The 16,878-nt window shown below is 35.0% G+C and overlaps 1 protein-coding gene across 2 annotated transcripts; it reads right to left on the reverse strand.

Annotated features, from left to right (window-relative positions):
* Positions 1-106: 106 nt before the first annotated feature.
* Positions 107-5,411, reverse strand: LOC148618991 (uncharacterized). Of its 2 annotated transcripts, none has more exons than XM_088578462.1 (5): positions 5,216-5,411; positions 2,728-2,844; positions 1,268-1,355; positions 806-899; positions 107-230 (listed from the first exon to the last, which is right to left on the reverse strand). In XM_088578462.1, the coding sequence occupies exons 1-4, from the start codon at positions 5,369-5,371 to the stop codon at positions 811-813; spliced, it is 450 nt and encodes a 149-aa protein (XP_088434588.1). In that variant the 5' UTR covers positions 5,372-5,411; the 3' UTR covers positions 107-230; positions 806-810. The 2 variants fall into 2 exon arrangements, with proteins under 2 accessions (XP_088434588.1, XP_088434587.1); XM_088578461.1 differs by lacking the exon at positions 2,728-2,844 and adding an exon at positions 2,884-3,006.
* Between the last annotated feature and the right edge of the window lie 11,467 nt (positions 5,412-16,878).

Below are 16,878 nucleotides of genomic sequence, written 5' to 3' on the forward strand. Positions count from 1 at the left end.
AATCAAGCACCTATAGCCTCTTTTTCCCTTTTCACACATGAAAGTATTTATTCCCTTGTTCATCATCTACTCTTTTTGGAATCTGTCTTTACATAAAATACTAATCCTGTGTAAAACTTTTACTACAATTCAACAAACAAATAAATCACACATTAAGAACAGTACTGATATTGTTCATGATTTTTGTCCAGTGATAATTCACATGTATCCTAAAACAGTCTGTTTAATATCTGAAACAGAAACAAAACAAAGTGTAGAATCAATGACTCAATCACTAACTATAAAAGATGAAATGTTATCTGCTAATGATCAATACTTCCAATGAAAATACACTGGGGTAAATGATTATTTTACCTGATTTTTAATTTCATTTTAGTTACATGCATGATACTTTAAGCATAATGCATTTCAAGTATGCCAAATTTCATACAACACTCCCTTACTTGAAGCCGTGTGTGGGTCCGGGTGACAAAAGAATAGGCCTGCAGCAGCGCTAAGCTTGTTGTAAAAGGCGACTAAATAGTGCTCAGAACCCTAGCCAGGGGCTAGGGCGTTCTGCCCGCAGAGCAACTGGGTTGTGTGTCCCAGGTGGTAGAATGGGGTACTCCTGGTGTGTTACATGCTGGGTTGTCAGGCAATAATACGGAAAACCTGACCGCAAACCATAGTGGTGCACTGTGTTGGGAGAGATGCCTGCTTATTTTATAAACTGTGCACTGCAGAGACATTACAGTAATTCCATAATATACATTTTTTTAAATATATCACACACTAGCCATGAAGTTTCTGACTTCACAGAACTTACCATTCTTAATATATGTCCTCTTTATCTGCAATATACTGAATTATATCTTTTGGAGTCATTAATCTTTCTGCATCTGAATCTGGTATTTCAAAAGCTGAAACAAAAGGGAATAAGTTTTTATTAATCTTAACAATTTCAAAGTAAAAACATAATTAACAAAAAAATACCCACTTTTTGATCAAAACTTCTGTATTATTGCATTTATATGGGTTAATATTCAAATTGTCCCAAGCAGATATTATTTTTCTTGCAGAAATTGTTGTTTTCTCTGGCTTTTCTATTAAAACTAAAATTGCTTTATACAAAATGTAGTTTAGAAAATGCATGCGACTGTCAATATGACACATTTATTGTACAATATTCAAAATTTACACACTTTCACACTAAACCCAATTAAATCATTTTTGAATTTATAAAAATTAACAGAACCCAAATGATTTGCTTTTATAATATTTAACTTACCAAATTCATCTTCGATAGCTGTTATTATTTCTACATGGTCCAAGCTGTCCAAACCTAAATCATTCATGAAGTGGGATACATCTGTAAGCTAAAATAAAAGAAAAAAAATCCCTGTAGTGTGATACAATAGCTACCTATAATGAGAATGTTAAACACGGCCTAGAACTTATCTATGATTCAGATTTGCATGGTTAGGGACACAATCAAAAATTAAATTGATTGTTTGGTGAAACTTGGTTCTAATGGTTTTATTTTGGTATAAAATTCTTTTAAAGCAATACCTAGTGTGTATTATAATACAATACTAAGTCTTTCTTATCACAGAAAAGGAATACAAACAAACAATTGAAACACATTTCAGTAAAACAAAAAACAAGGTCAATTTGGTTCTACCAAAAACATTGAGATACTTAAGGCACTGTCTATTGGAAGTAGTTAAAAAAAATTCTTTTAAAGTTTAGCCAACAAGAAAAACAAGTGTCTATCTTATAGTTGAAAATTTTGGAAACTGTCTGATTTTAAAATAATTTCAAAGGAAAGGACCTTATAGTCAATTCAGGAGAATGTTAGAAAATGCATGCACTTCTTAAAAACAGAACAGAATAAGAATTTTTAACCACTGCTCATACATAGTGTAAATTTGCTTTCACCATTATGTGTCATGTAGAAACAACACAAGATATCTGACTGAATTTCACTGAAATATAAATTTAAAGCATGTAGTTATGTTATCATAAAATCCTACCGGATTTTACGAAGCATGAATTGAAAGAAAAAAAAGGATGAAACAATTTTCCTAATATGCATAATCAATAAGCAAACCATTTGAAAGGCTGCTGAAAATTTCATCGAAATTCTTATTCTATAGAAAATTCTCATATGGTTTACCGTTAACATATCAATCAACTTTTTTGCCAGTTGAGACCCTATAGTAAAATGATAAAGCTTCTTACATATTCTAGGAAGCATATATGGAGTCCTGTACAAAAATTACATATGTTATAACAAATTGTGTGTTATGTATTTTTCTTCCTACTTTATTCTAAGGATTGATAACAGATGTACCCTTGTGTGTTTAACAGCAGTTTGTAATTGATGGAGTACAAACAATGTTTTCCTTACATTTACCACAACCAATTTGGACATGAAAAATATAATGTCTGTTTAGTTATATTCTTAACAAAAATAGGGTCAGTTTGTTGTAATTTTCAATTTCAGCACTGGTCAACATGGCCTGTGCCATGCTGACCTTTTTTTTACAACTGGGTGGCCAATACGCTTTGGTGAATGTGAAAACGCCTGGATAACTCAAACACTTAAGTAACTTGGCTAAATTGTACTTTCCTTTTTAAATAGATATTATCAACTTTTATTTTTTCACTTTCAGCTTGCTGATAAAATGGCTTAGGGTCAACCCAGTAACCATAAGCAGACAAATATTTTTTATGGCCTTATCTTACCTTTTCTGGATCAACTTTATCAAAAAGCCTCAATACAAGAATTACTCTCTGTGTGATGTTATCAAATGTCATAGGAATTTCTGCACCATAAGATCTTGTAATATTTACATTAGGTGTCTGGAAATAAATAAAGTAACCATGGTAACGAATTCATACCTTATCTGCTGTAATTTTATCATAATCTCTCAACAACTTCATGACCCTCTCTGCAATTTCAGTTTCTTGAGGACGTTTCTTCCCATGGTATTGTACTCTAGAGTTCAAATTTAAAGGTGAAATCTGAAGTGAACAAGAGAATGTGTCTATAAGACACAGAAGCCCCACCATTCACAAAAAAATACATGTTTTTACCTTGTTCTACTAAAAAGACTAATAAAGCACTTGATTATGTTGCATTGGTCGCAAAAAGCTACCAGATGAATCCTTTAAAAATGTTGTATTTATGTTTATTATGTAAAAGTAAGCACCCTAATCAAAAAGGACAAAAGCCAATCAGTATCCCTTGCAAATGAACAAATACAAGGCACGCTCAAATAAATGTATAAATAAAGACAACTTATTAAATATAACAACTACCTGTAACTTGCTTTTTACCAACGGCTTCAGAGGAGTTGCATTCACAAACATGAAGATGCACATATTTTAATGCATAGTACTTTCGGAAGGTGGTACAATTCCAAAGATATCCATTCATTTATACTCAAGTCTTTGTTCAGACATCATGAAAATGCTTGTCTAGAGCCATTACTAAGCTACTCATTTCTAAATGCATGCAAAATATCAATCTCAAAGAGTTTATAATACACTTAAATTTATTCTGAAGTGATTATACTGACATTAAGTGACTATAGATGACCACAAAGTTAATATGTTGTTTTCAATTTTACATTCAATTAGGGGTCCATTGCAAAATACCAATCTTCTCAATTGAAACTCAAATCTGTATTTCTAATCATACCATAAGTTGAAGCAAACAATTTTGTCTGATTTTTTTGCCATTTTAAGGAGGTATAATAGCATAGGTGTTTACCTTCCTGTTTTTTTTTTTTTTTGCGGGAGTCTCCCGTAATTTTACTTTTTGACCTGCAAAATAAGTCTACCATGCGGGAGGCATCGATCTCCCGGTTTCAGGAATTCCTCCCGTAAAAACCTCCAATCATTGAATTTATCAAATTTTCGTCTATTTTTGTTTATGATAACAACATTGTAGGTCACAAAATGGCTTTATCGTCAAAACACTTGGAATAGATGATCGACATACAAGTCTCTCTAGAATTATCTTTGCTGACATCAACAAATTGTATGATTTACAATTTCAAATGGATAGTTATATCAAGATTTTACGAAATTTATGGCCGAACACAACTTGCCGTTCTGTGTGACAGATCATTTTACTGAGTTTGGGAAAAATAAACATTCGCTGACAATAAAATTGCAAAGAAATATAATGTAAAAGGACTAAATGCAACCAAATCATAAAGCAGGTTATCATACCAAGTCTTGAGGCTATAAACGTACAGTGACTGAAAACTGTAAACAGATACCATTCAGTATTTTATCTGATGAAAGCAATCATAGGGATGGCAAAAAGTTCTTTGCTACCCTTGTTCACATTTTTAAAGATGGAAGGAGGTCCATCAAAACCAGATTCATTGACATGCCAGTGACGAACACTGGAACAGGGCAAAATCTATTTTATGCCATACCAAGCCTTACTTCTGTGCATACATGTACAAATTCATTTTGTTGATTCATTAGTATATATCATATATTTATCGTTTTGTTAAAAATATTTAAAATCCAGTTTTATTTAATTTATAACATCACAAAATATGTCATGCTAAATCTCCTGCAATTTTATGATGGATTGCTGGAGATCGCCCACAGTTAGGTTTGACTAGGTTAACAGGTATAATAATAGTAATTTTGGAATTTTTTTAGGGGAAAAACAAACAAAAATATCTCAAGCACTTAATCCCAAAGGGTTTAATGTGGGGGGATGGTTATTATTGTAGATTTATCACTGTACATAAGGATACCTGCAAAATCCATTGAATTAAAATTCATAACATATTGTCAATAAAAACTTACAGAAAATGTCATTGTTTGTAAATCATGGTAAATTTATGGTAAAACTATTCAGAGGAACATGATTGCCTTAACAATAAACAAGTTTTATTTAGAGAAGGCATAATATACATAAAAATAAGGCATTGAATATTTTGCCGGATCCAGTAAAAATAAACTTGCAATGTAACTGTAAGCTCTATTGTAGTATTGAGCTTTTGACTGATTCATATGATATGAACAGTAGTTCGCTATAAACTAGTCATTCAATGTTTAGTTTTTTTTTTCTGTCAAACACAAAAATAAATTATCCATGGCTTATATAAAGCACTTCGAAGGTCTATACAGATATAAAGAGCAGACGGCTCCTTGTCCTTCAAAAGATCAGCCAAACTTATGAAACAATATATTAATATTCTACCTGAGGAAATAGTCTGTGGAGGTTAGACAAGCATAACTGATTTGTTTGGTGTTTAATGTGAACATATGTAACAGCACTAAATCTACATAATGAACTTCTTAGCACTGTTGACTGCACTTTAAGAAGGGCTCGCACGTTCTTTGCGACAGTGGCCATTTTTGCTGACCTTCACCTTAAATATAAAGGACGAAACTATGTCGGACTGATCCACTTCGGATTTAAGATTTAATTTAACCAATAACCGATTATTATTTAATATAAACACAAGCATAAAATGTAAAGTTTTATTTTATCTTTTAGCAAGCATTCATAATAGTACAAATAAAAACAACACTAGACTTATGAAATGAAAACAAAACGATGGAAAGAATAATCAGGGTCAAAATTATGGAACACATATAAAAAACCCAAATTATTCACGAATCATCAACATAGCTTTAGAAACTGAAAGGGAAGATCCTGCGTTACCCAACTAATAGAAGTAATGGGGAAATGTAAAGATGACCGAGGCAACAAAGAATCCATAGACTGTTTGTTTCTCGACTTCCACGTACATAGCTTTTGATACAGTGCCGCACAAAAGACTAATCCACAAACTCAAAGGGTACGGAATAGACGGTAGCGTACTGAATTGAATTAAAGATTTTCTCGATAATAGAAAACAAAGAGTTGTGCTAGATGGAGAAAACTCAAATTGATCCAGTGTCACCAGTGGAATTCAACAATGCAGTGTTTTTGGTCTTATACTGTTTAAACTATAAAAATGACCTCCCTGATGCTATTGAAAACCTAGTCAAACTATTTGCAGACGACAAAAAAGTATACGCCACTGTAAACACAGAAGAAGAAAGTAATAGTCTACAAAGGGACATAGATGCTCTAATGAACTGGTTAGATGATTGGTTACTAAAAGTTAATAAAACCAAATGTAAACACTTGCACATAGGTCAAGAAACAGGTGCTAAATATACCATGAATAATGAGATTGTAATTAACAGAGACGAACAAAGAAAAAGATCTCGGAACCACTATAGATAACAGGCTAAAAACCACTAATTCCACTTCCCATAGGCTTCTATGCTAATTTCACAACATTCAATGGCTTCTCTGGACTTTACCTTAACTTTAACCTGCAGATGACTATATATCAGCATGATTCTACATATGTCAGCTCACAATCCTCAGAATGGCATGTGGGGTTAGCAGACTTGCAGTGCAGTACTGGTCACCGGAAGTGAAGGGTCTATAAATAGCATGGGAAATCCCAGTGTTTTCACAAGATAGGGGTATATTTAAAAATCATTATGGAGATTAGGCTTTACATCACAAGAAGCAAAATGCACCTATAAAATGTACAGAAATGTTTTTTCCTTTCAGAAACTGTTTAAATTTTTTAAATAAGATGAGAACTTTTTTCACAGCACTATGAGGAACAGGGGTAATTTCTGCGTAGGACTATTTTTGCGTACGTTCCAAATGCTCATTGGTTGAATTGGTGGTCTGTAACCTAACAAACTGGATTTTCAAGAACATATCAACATCCAAGTTAGAAAGGCAATTCAAAAATTAGGTTTGATAAACAAAACCTTCAAATATTTAAGCAAAGAAATGTTCCTTGCCCTATATAAAAGTCTAGTACGTCCGCATCTGGTGTATGGTAGTTCAGTATGGTCTGTCCTTAATAAAAAAAAGAAGCAATTCTAATTGAAAATGTGCAAAGAAGGGCAACTAGATTATTAAAAGTCAACCAACACATGAGCTATGGAGAAAGGCTGATCTATCTAGGTTGACCATCATTACAGTACGGAAGGGCTAGGTCAGGTATTGGAAAAAATAATGTTGAAATGGATCTAAAACAAGGTAAAGTTTATTTTGTACAGTAATCAAAATCACACTTACTGATTGGTCCACTCAGTCACCGAATCTTGGATCTACTATATAAGAACTGTCTAATTATTTCAACAATCCACTCTACGCGTTGATGTACTCACAAATAGTTAGAGTGAAGAAACGCTCTCGGACCCACGTGGAGTCTGGGAGTAGGCCATAGCGTCAACAGAGCAGCTCAGTCGCTAGTCGGACATACTCTGAGTTCTTCGGTCAGGTATCCCGAAGGCTGGGCTCCGCTACCCCAAACACTAACATATCTACTAACACAATTCCACAAGACCATAAAAACCACCAATCATAGTTTCAAATATCAATGTTAGATTCAGGAATAGATTAAAATTTTGAAAATAACTGTAAAATAGACACTGGCAGTCTGTGTTCTTTAATTGAGTCATTGCTACTTGACACTGCGGATAAAGTGATCCCAAGATCTACATTTAAATTGCCACACAAAGCCATCGTGACTGGGACGACGATGTCTTAAAGGTAGCGCATAAACTTTAAAGAGAAATACTTCATATCAATTCTCTGCCGTCCGACATCGGTATAATTTCCCGCCACAAAACCAAACTTGTTACATGTATGATGTACACAATGTGCCACTATTAAATGCTGCAATCGAGACTAAAATATTAGACACTGCTGATCAGAAATTTAAGACATGTATACAAAGCCGGATGCAGTGGCAGATCTTGACGGGGAAAAGGGGGAGGGGATTCGAGATTCCTCTTTCTGTTAAAAAATTTTACCCACGATATTTGTGTCAGTAGCAAAATGTCTGTCGGCCACTTTTTATTTAAAACAGTTGAATTTCTGCATCAGCCCTTGAGTTGTTGATTAAATTTACAAAATACAAATATACATAAAAAAATCCAATATTTTATTGTACCAACACGTCATTATGTTTATTTTACTCCTTTTTTGAGCTATCACAGAAATGTATTTATTTATAAAAACACCAAACACTTAAAACACTATTTTTCAGATTTACAGCACGTAAAACATAATATGTATCTACCGTCAACGTAAACAAAATGTTCAGTTCCTTTTTCGGAAATTATAAGTTGTTGTTCTGGTGACTGCGTCATTTTACACTACCAACGTCAGTTCGGCGTTTTATTTTCGCCATCACGGAAAGAAAAACAATATCACTTGTGTTTAATCGAAAGGTCCGGGTGGTAGAACGCAATAGAATTACTAGATTTTCATATTCGCTAAAAGAGAAGTGATTGATTTAATAGAAAAGTGCTGCGCCCAATTTTTTCTCGCTATGAAAAGTATATTAAAATACACGAAAAGTGTCAAATTTCCATTGATATGTCACAAGTCGCCACTTTTTGCTATTTTAAAAAGTTTTAACAATAATTTTAAAATTGGGCGCAGCAGTTTCTGTATAGAATATGTAACCAGGAAGCAACATGTGAAATTCCATGACAAACTGTGGTCGGCTTCCACCTGGACTTTTGATGTTTCTGATTAAGGGTGGTACTTTCGTTTTACAATCACGTGACGCAAATTAAAGCTGATAGATGAAGTCAAACAATAAATATTGCAAGGTGCTCTCTGGTTATCAAGAAATCACGTAAATCGTTTAGAATAATGAAATTGACGTTTAATGATAGTTATTATACATGTTAAAGAGATGTACTGTGTATTCCCAGTGAAAAAGTAAGGAAATCATGAAAAGTACCTTAACGTCGTTGCGTAAGATTTGATTATGATGATCTGAAGAGTTGCTTCAAAATTACTTGATAAATTATCACGAGCGCTTTGTTATATAGGTAACAATTTACAACAAAAGATGTTGGTGTTCAAACAGTAAAGCAAAAAGCTCACAACTAAAATATAGAAATACAATATCAGAAAAAGTTAATGATTTATTTAAAATTATATGGGGGAAAAAGGGGGAGATGCGATGCCATGATAATACTATAGATAGTATTTTTGTGTCATCAGCAGAAGCTTAAGCAAACGAGAATGTGCATTTGTAAGTTATGATTGCAAATCACAATAATGACATACTTCCATGTTGAAGAATATTTTTAACAAGTAAAAAATACGATGAATTGTTAGATTATTGGCGAAGTAATCTAGAAATGTGTCCACAAAACAATCAAATGCCTCGTATTATTAAAAAATGTCTGTTTTTTTAATTTTGTGTCCGTTTTTTTTATATATTAGACCCTTGTTGTCTGTACTCTATTTGAGTTTTTCCTAATTTTGTTTGACTTCTGTTTTTCAATCTTTAATAGAAGTCTAGCATTATTATACTGCCTGGAAAACTGGGGGTATATAAAATGATCGGGTATCAGCCCGTCCGTCCTTCCGATACTCAGGGGGCGGCATCTCTTATCCGTTACTCCTCCCGCCACTACTGGAACTTTCACAGAATCTTTATCATATCTTCCCATTGTACACCTTCTATTTTAGTTTTTGATCCGAATAAATTTGGGTGTTTGGGTTCACATATTAAAATATTGACTTTGTAAATTATTAATATGGGCAACTGGGAAACCTATCTCTTATCCGTTACTCCTCTTATACAACCGAATGGAATTGAATGAAACTTTCACAAAATCTTTATTTCATGTTCTTATTGTGCAACTTCTATTTAAGATTTTCGTCCGAATCAAATTGGGGGTTTCATATAGCGAAACATGGACTTTGTCATTTGTAAATATGTGCAAATAGAGGGACTCATCTCTTATCGAGTGTTTCTAGAAAAGCATAGGACGCTTATCCTACCGGTGCACCTGGTCCATGCTCCCAGTTTTTAGTGGAGTCCGAGTTGCTCATTTGCTTTTGTTACTTTGTATGTATGATTTTAGTTACTTTATGTTCTTTGTTGTGTATGTCTGTTTTCCATGTCTTGGACTTTGTCTTTTGTTAATATTGGGACAAGGGGACATATCTCTTACACGTCACTCCTCCTATACAACTGAATATACTTGAATGAAACTTTCACAGAATCTTCATGACATTATTCCCATTGTGCACCTTCTATTTTAGATTTTGATTAAATCAATGTTGGAGTTTCACATAGCACAAAATGGACTAATCTGTCAATTGTTTATATGTGGACAAGGGGAACCCATCCCTGATCCATTACTCTTCATATACCACTGAATGGAATTTTCACAGAATCTATATTACACGTTCCCATTGTACCTGCCTACCTAGTCCTTGTTTTACCCGAGGGCACATAGGACAAGGACAAGTAGACTTTCTTTTCCAACTCTTCCCTCCTGTAGCCATACTCTTTCATCTCTGCTTCTACCGTTCGTCTTCATGTTTTTGGACGTTCCTTTTTTCTCTTCCCTTCTTCTGTTTATCTTAGTGCCACTCCGGCCAAGTTATCAGCAGGTTTTCTTAACACGTGGCCAATTCTTCTCCGTCTTTTTTCGTTTTAAAAGTGTTGTCATGTCCCCATATCCTGTTGATTGGTGTAGCTGTATGTTAGTGATCTTACGGGGCCAAAATATCTTGATGATCTTTGTCAAGCATCCGTTATGGAAAATGGAGAGATTTTTGATGTCTCAGTCAGTCATTTCTCCAATATTTTGCTCCATATAGGAGAACATAGAGGACACAACTGTTGTATATCTTGTTTTTGCTTGTCCTACTGATAGCTGAGGGTTTCCAGATGTTCCGAAGTTTGACAAATGCACGTCTTGCCTTTCCTATCTTGATTGGATATACACTCTCAAAAGAAGAGACAGTGGAAAACCATAAATCAGTGCTATCCTCTTTTGATCTCTCTCTACCAAAGACGATGATTGTGATTTACCGTCTATGTACGGGATTCCTAAACCACAAAAATCCATACTAACAACGTTACATAGCTGGATCTGCAAAATGTTCCACCAAACATCTTTCAAAACTTTTAACTTCTATACAGCTGTTAAAGAGGGTCTCATTTCTTACCATAACACTTGTTACTCCCGTAGTGGTATGAATTCATTTGTGGATCCTGAAAAATTCGAAAGATCTTTTGGAGACCCTCATTTCAACATTATTATCAGAATATAATAGCATTAAAACGTATGATTTTTCAAAACTGTATACTTCTATTTACCATATTCAGTTAAAATCCCGACGCAAAAACATTATACTTCGTTACTATTCGAAAAAAGATGGTACACCTAGCTACAAATATATAAATCATGGTAGAGATTCCTCATACTTTTTAAAAAATAATTCCAAATCATCTTCCAAATATACATAAGAGGATGTTTCCAAAATGCTGGATTTTTTTTTATCGAAAACATATTTGTCCGGTGCATGTGGTGGACGCGTTTTTCAACAAACGGTCGGCATTTCAATGGGAACAAATTGTGCTCCTTTACTTGCTGGCATATTCCTTCACGCTTATGAGGCTGACTTTATAGCTGACCTGATCCGAAAGAAAGAACATCGTTTAGGTAGATCCTTTAATCTTAGTTTCCGCTATATAGATGACGTGTTATCGTTAAACAATCCTAATTTCGGGGATTTGATACATCGCATCTACCCCAAAGAAGTTGGGAAAAAGGATACTACAGACGCTATGAAGTCAGCATCATATCTTGACCTACACTTAGAGGTCGATGGTAAAGGAAAACTATTGACCAAACTTTACGACAAACGTGATGACTTTTTATTCTGAACCGTCAACTTTCCTTTCATTTGTGGCAACATCCCTTCAGCACCTGCGCATGGAGATTTCATATCACAACTCATACGTTATGCCATGGCTTTCCATAACTACGCAGACTTTTTGTATCGAGCTAGACTTCTTACAATTAGGCTTCTGGAAGAGGATTATGTTGCTACAAGATTGAAGTCATCACTACAGAATTTTTATATGTTCAAGTTCATCATGAACTTGTGGATCGTTACGGTGTATTCATCTGCAGCATGAAAACTGATTTGTTCAACGTGTCATAGTTTTCCTTTCCTATTTTATCTAACCTGGACTTGACTTTTTATGAGCAACTCGGCGAGTGTTTCTAGAAAAACAGAGGACGCTTAACCTACCGGTGCACCTTGTCCATGCTCAATTTTTAGTGGAGTCCGAGTTGCTCATTTACTTTTGTTACTTTGTATGTAGTATTTTAGTTACTTTATGTTCTTTGTTGTGTTTGTCTGGTTTTCCATGTCTTGCATATGTCCCTGGATTACATTTTTGATTTCCGCCAGAATCTTGGTTCTCTTGATTACTCTTTGTCAGCACCACTGTCAGATGCTTTCTAGGTACGTGAATGATGTAGAGCAATCTAGATGGTTTTCATTTACTTCAATATCAGGAGGTACTCTGCAGTTAAGGGCAATCACTTCTGTTTTCTCGATGTTGATGGTTAATTCTATTGAAGCTGCATTCTTTTGTAATTTTGTTGTTTTATCTTGGATGTTGATCTCCAGATGTGACATTAAGACAATATCATCTGCATAATCTATTAATCGTCTAGATGTGTAAATAAGGTCTATCTAATACCGATGTTTCCTTCACTTAGGCTTGATCTCATAACCCAGTCAATTGTTATCATAAAGAGGAGAGATGACATTACACACCCTTGACGTACTCCAGAATACTAGGAAATTGGTGTCAGTAGTGTTTCCAATGAAGCATCTAAATTCTGCGTAAAACATTTGGATAAATAGGACTATCTTTACTGGTATGCTATAATTTCTTAATATTTTCCATAAGCTGTTTCACTGTATGGAATCAAAAGCTTTTTTAAAGTCGATGAAATTTATTATCAGTTAATTGTCTTTGCCATTCTGTGCATTGCTCGATGATGTTTCTGAGTACAAATATTTTATCGCAGCATCTCTTTTCTTCTTCTAAATCATTGTATGTTCTTTTTTTCAGTTGATTTGCAACAGCAGTCTTTTCTATCAAAAGTACATAAAGATCACTTTAATGTCCTTCTCTATGGACTTTTCTATAGTAAAATGTGCACTTGATCGGAACATCTGAGGGGGGGGGTTATCGGTAGGGACAGGAGACAGGAAGGAGACTGTGGGAACCCGGAATTGGACAACCTTGACTGGAAGTGGGCTTAGATGAAGACTCTTGACTAATGAAGGGGACATGGTGACCCTTGACTAATGAAGGGTAATCAAGGGAACCAATGTTATAGCGGTAATCAAAAGAATGTAATCCAGGGCCAAGAACAGGCATGGAAAGCAGACATACACAACAAAGAACATAAAGTAACTAAAATAATACATACACAGTAACAAAAGCAAATGAGCAACTCGGACTCTACTAAAAACTGGGAGCATGGACCAGCTGCACCAGTAGGGTAAGCGTCCTCTGCATTTCTAGAAACACCCGCCGAGTTGCTCATAAAAAGTCAAGTCCGGGGTAGACAAACGAGGAAAGGAAAACTATGACCCGTTGAATGAATCAGTTTTCATGTTGCAGATGGATACACCATAACCATCCACGATCCATGATGACGTTCATAAAACTTCTGTAGTAATGACTTCAATCTTGTAGCAACATAACCCTGTTCCAGAAGCCTATTTGTTACAGTTCTAGCGCGATACAAAGAGTCTGCGTAGTTCCGCCAAGCTCTGGCATAATGTATGAGTTGTGATATGAACACTCCATGCGCAGGTGCTGAAGGGATGTTGCCACAGATGCAAGGAACGTTGACAATTCTGAATAAAAAATCATCACGTTTGTCGTAAAGTTTGGTCTATAGTTTTCCTTTATCATCGATTTCTAAGTGTAGGTCAATATATGAGGCTGACCTTACCGTGTCTGTAGTATCCGTTATCACAAGTTCTTTGGGGTAGATGCGATGTATCAAAACCCCGAAATTAGTATTGTTTAACGACAATACGTCATCTATATAGCGGAAACTGAGATTAAAGGATCTAGCCAAACGATGTTCTTTCTTTCGGATCAGGTCAGCTATAAAGTCATCCTCATAAGCGTGAAGGAATAGGTCAGCTAGTAAAGGAGCACAATTTGTTCCCATTGGAACGCCGACCGTTTGTTGAAAAACACGTCCACCACACTGGACAAATATGTTGTCGATTAAAAATTCCAGCATTTTGTAAACATCTTCCTCTGTATATTTGGAAGATGATTTGGAATTATTTTTTACAAAGTATGAGGAGTCTCTGCCAAGAACTATATATTTGTATCTAGGTGTTCCATCTTTTTTGGAAAAATAACGATGTAAAATGTTTTTAAGTCGGGATTTTAACTGAGTATGGGGAATAAAGTATACAGTGTTGAAAAATCATAGGTTTTAATGCTATTATATTCAGATAATAGTCTTGAACTGATTGTCTCCAAAAGATTTTTCGAATTTTCCAGGATCCACATTGAATTAATACCACTACGGGAGTAAGAAGTGTTGTTGTAGGACTGCAGACCCTCTTTGACAGTTGTGAGTATAGAAGTTATAAGTTTTGAAAAAGGTTTGGTGGTACATTTTGCAGATCCAGCTATGAAACGTTGTTTGTATGGATTCTTGTGGATTTTAGGAATCCCGTACATAGACGGTTAATCACAACCATAGTCCTTGGTAGAGAAACCAAAAGAGGATAGCACAGATTTAGGGTTTTCCACAATCTCTTCTTTGGAGAGTGTGGTAGCAGTATAGGCCTTATCACTGCTATTATTTTCTACGTCTAGCTCTGATAATAAACATTGGATGTAAAACGTTTTGCAGACAAAAACAATGTTGTTTTGGGCTTTGTCTGCTGGTACGACAAATATTTTTCATGTATAGTAGACAATGTTTTTGCTACATCGGGGTCTTTGAAAACTGATGTAGCTTTGGCACTCATTGACCTACTTAAAACTTTCATTCGTTTCAAAATTAAAGACTTCACGGCCTTTAACCACTGTGACGGAGAATCAATGTCTTCTTGTTCTCGTTTTATCCATTTAGTCCTCGACGGCTTCCATAAGAACTTTAAAGTTGTGATTCTAATTTATGGAGCGTGGTTTACGGTACTTGGGACCTTTAGAAAGGATATTACTCACAGATTCGTTTTCGATGATGGTTAAATCTCCCGTAACAACGTGACCAGAAGGGCCATATTTGAATGAAGAGTTTTTGCAAGAACAGTCAGGTGGTTTAGCCTTGAAGTCCTCAATATCGAGGTTCTGCAATTGCCTTTTATAATTGAAAATTTTGGATGCAATGGGTGAAGTATAGGAATATGAAATAATTGGTATGGATTTGTTTTTGAAATATGGGGGAATTTTGGTGGTGACGTTTTTGTGATGGAGGATCTTAGCCAAATTAATTGCATCTATACGTTTTTTGACAAACGGTAGTGGAAGAAATTATCGTTTTTCTTCATCTTGACTTTTCACACAAACTGGTTTAAAGAGTCTGTGGAAACCAATATCCAAAATGATGGCAACAAGTCTGTATAATGATGCGGTGGGGTCAGAAACAGGAGTGTCAAGACTTGTTTTGTAAAGGGAGTGTAGTAGAGTAAGAGGTATAGAATAAAGTTTGGTTCTAATGTGATAAAGTCCAAGAGGTTTTTGCATGAAAGGAAGGAGACCATCTATGGAGACATAATGTAACTTAGGTGACGTATAGTGGCGATGGCCATGACTCCTTTCCCGTCTTGGATTTTTGTCAAATAAATTCATCACATTTATGCTATTGTTATATTGGCTTGAAAGGTTTCCTATACTTTTGATGTTGTCATTGCATCCGTAAGGTATTGCAGTACCTAATTTGTATCCAGTACTCCTCTCTTTCCCTGCAATAGTTTTTAATTATAACGGGACTGTTCGTAGGATGGTTTTTTTTTTTTTAAAATACGAACTTTCATTGAGAGGATTGAATGATCTTATTGATTAAAGTGTTGATAAACTGTCGGGAATTTGTCGTTCTTGTGTATCTCCGACATATACTAAACCACATAAGTTGCATTCTAATCCATATATTAAGTTTGTTGATTTGCAACTTAAGTCATCGTGACTTCTTGCATGGAAGGAAACTGGAGAAGTAAGAGTCGTTATAAGAATGTTGTATGTTTTGCAATTTTTAATTCCACATTTTGATATGGTACAATGCGGTTTGTCATCGTTGTGGTCAAATATATCATTTAAAGTGATGGAACATGGTTTGATAATTTTCAAATAGTCTGAATTTTTGTATGGTAATATATGGTCTGCAGACTGAACGTGTGATTGGATACTTTTAGTTGAGTTGGTCGGGCACTTTCCATACCAGATGTGAGTGTGCTAACATTCCAATCTGGGGACACCACATTCTTACAAGACAACAGAGTGTCTGATCTGCTGTCAGGTTCGGACCTTTTTATACTGGGCGACGTCCGAGCGAGTTTTTCTTTCATTCCTCTTGTTAAAACCATTAATTTTTAAAAATTGTATTACTGGGTTGAAGGGACACGTGGACCCTTGACTTAGGAAGGGGACCCTGAAAGGTTGGGGGCAGAAACGACCCCATATGAACCATTTAGTGTCCTAATTAGTGTTATCCAATTGTATGGCGTTCTATACATAGGTAAGTAGGGCTTAGGACTTATCTTTCTCTGTATATTTTGTTTGTTTCATTTCTACACTTTTTTTTTATTTTTAATTATTTTTCTGTTATCCTTCTTGATATACATTGTCCTTTCTTCCAGAGTAAAGTATTGTTTCTCCTGTACTTGTCGTGTTCTTACCAAAAACTGTCCGTCTACATACACTTACCTTTAGTATGTGTAGCTTGTTTTTTATTTCACATACTACCTGGGCTTGTTTTTTTTCTGTTTCATAAATAGTACGAACATTCCAGAAT

Source organism: Perna viridis, chromosome 4 (genome assembly GCF_037379345.1).
Source record: "Perna viridis isolate PV_CMFRI_1.1 ecotype Kerala chromosome 4, ASM3737934v1, whole genome shotgun sequence".
NCBI classification, from domain to species: Eukaryota; Metazoa; Mollusca; class Bivalvia; order Mytilida; family Mytilidae; genus Perna; species Perna viridis.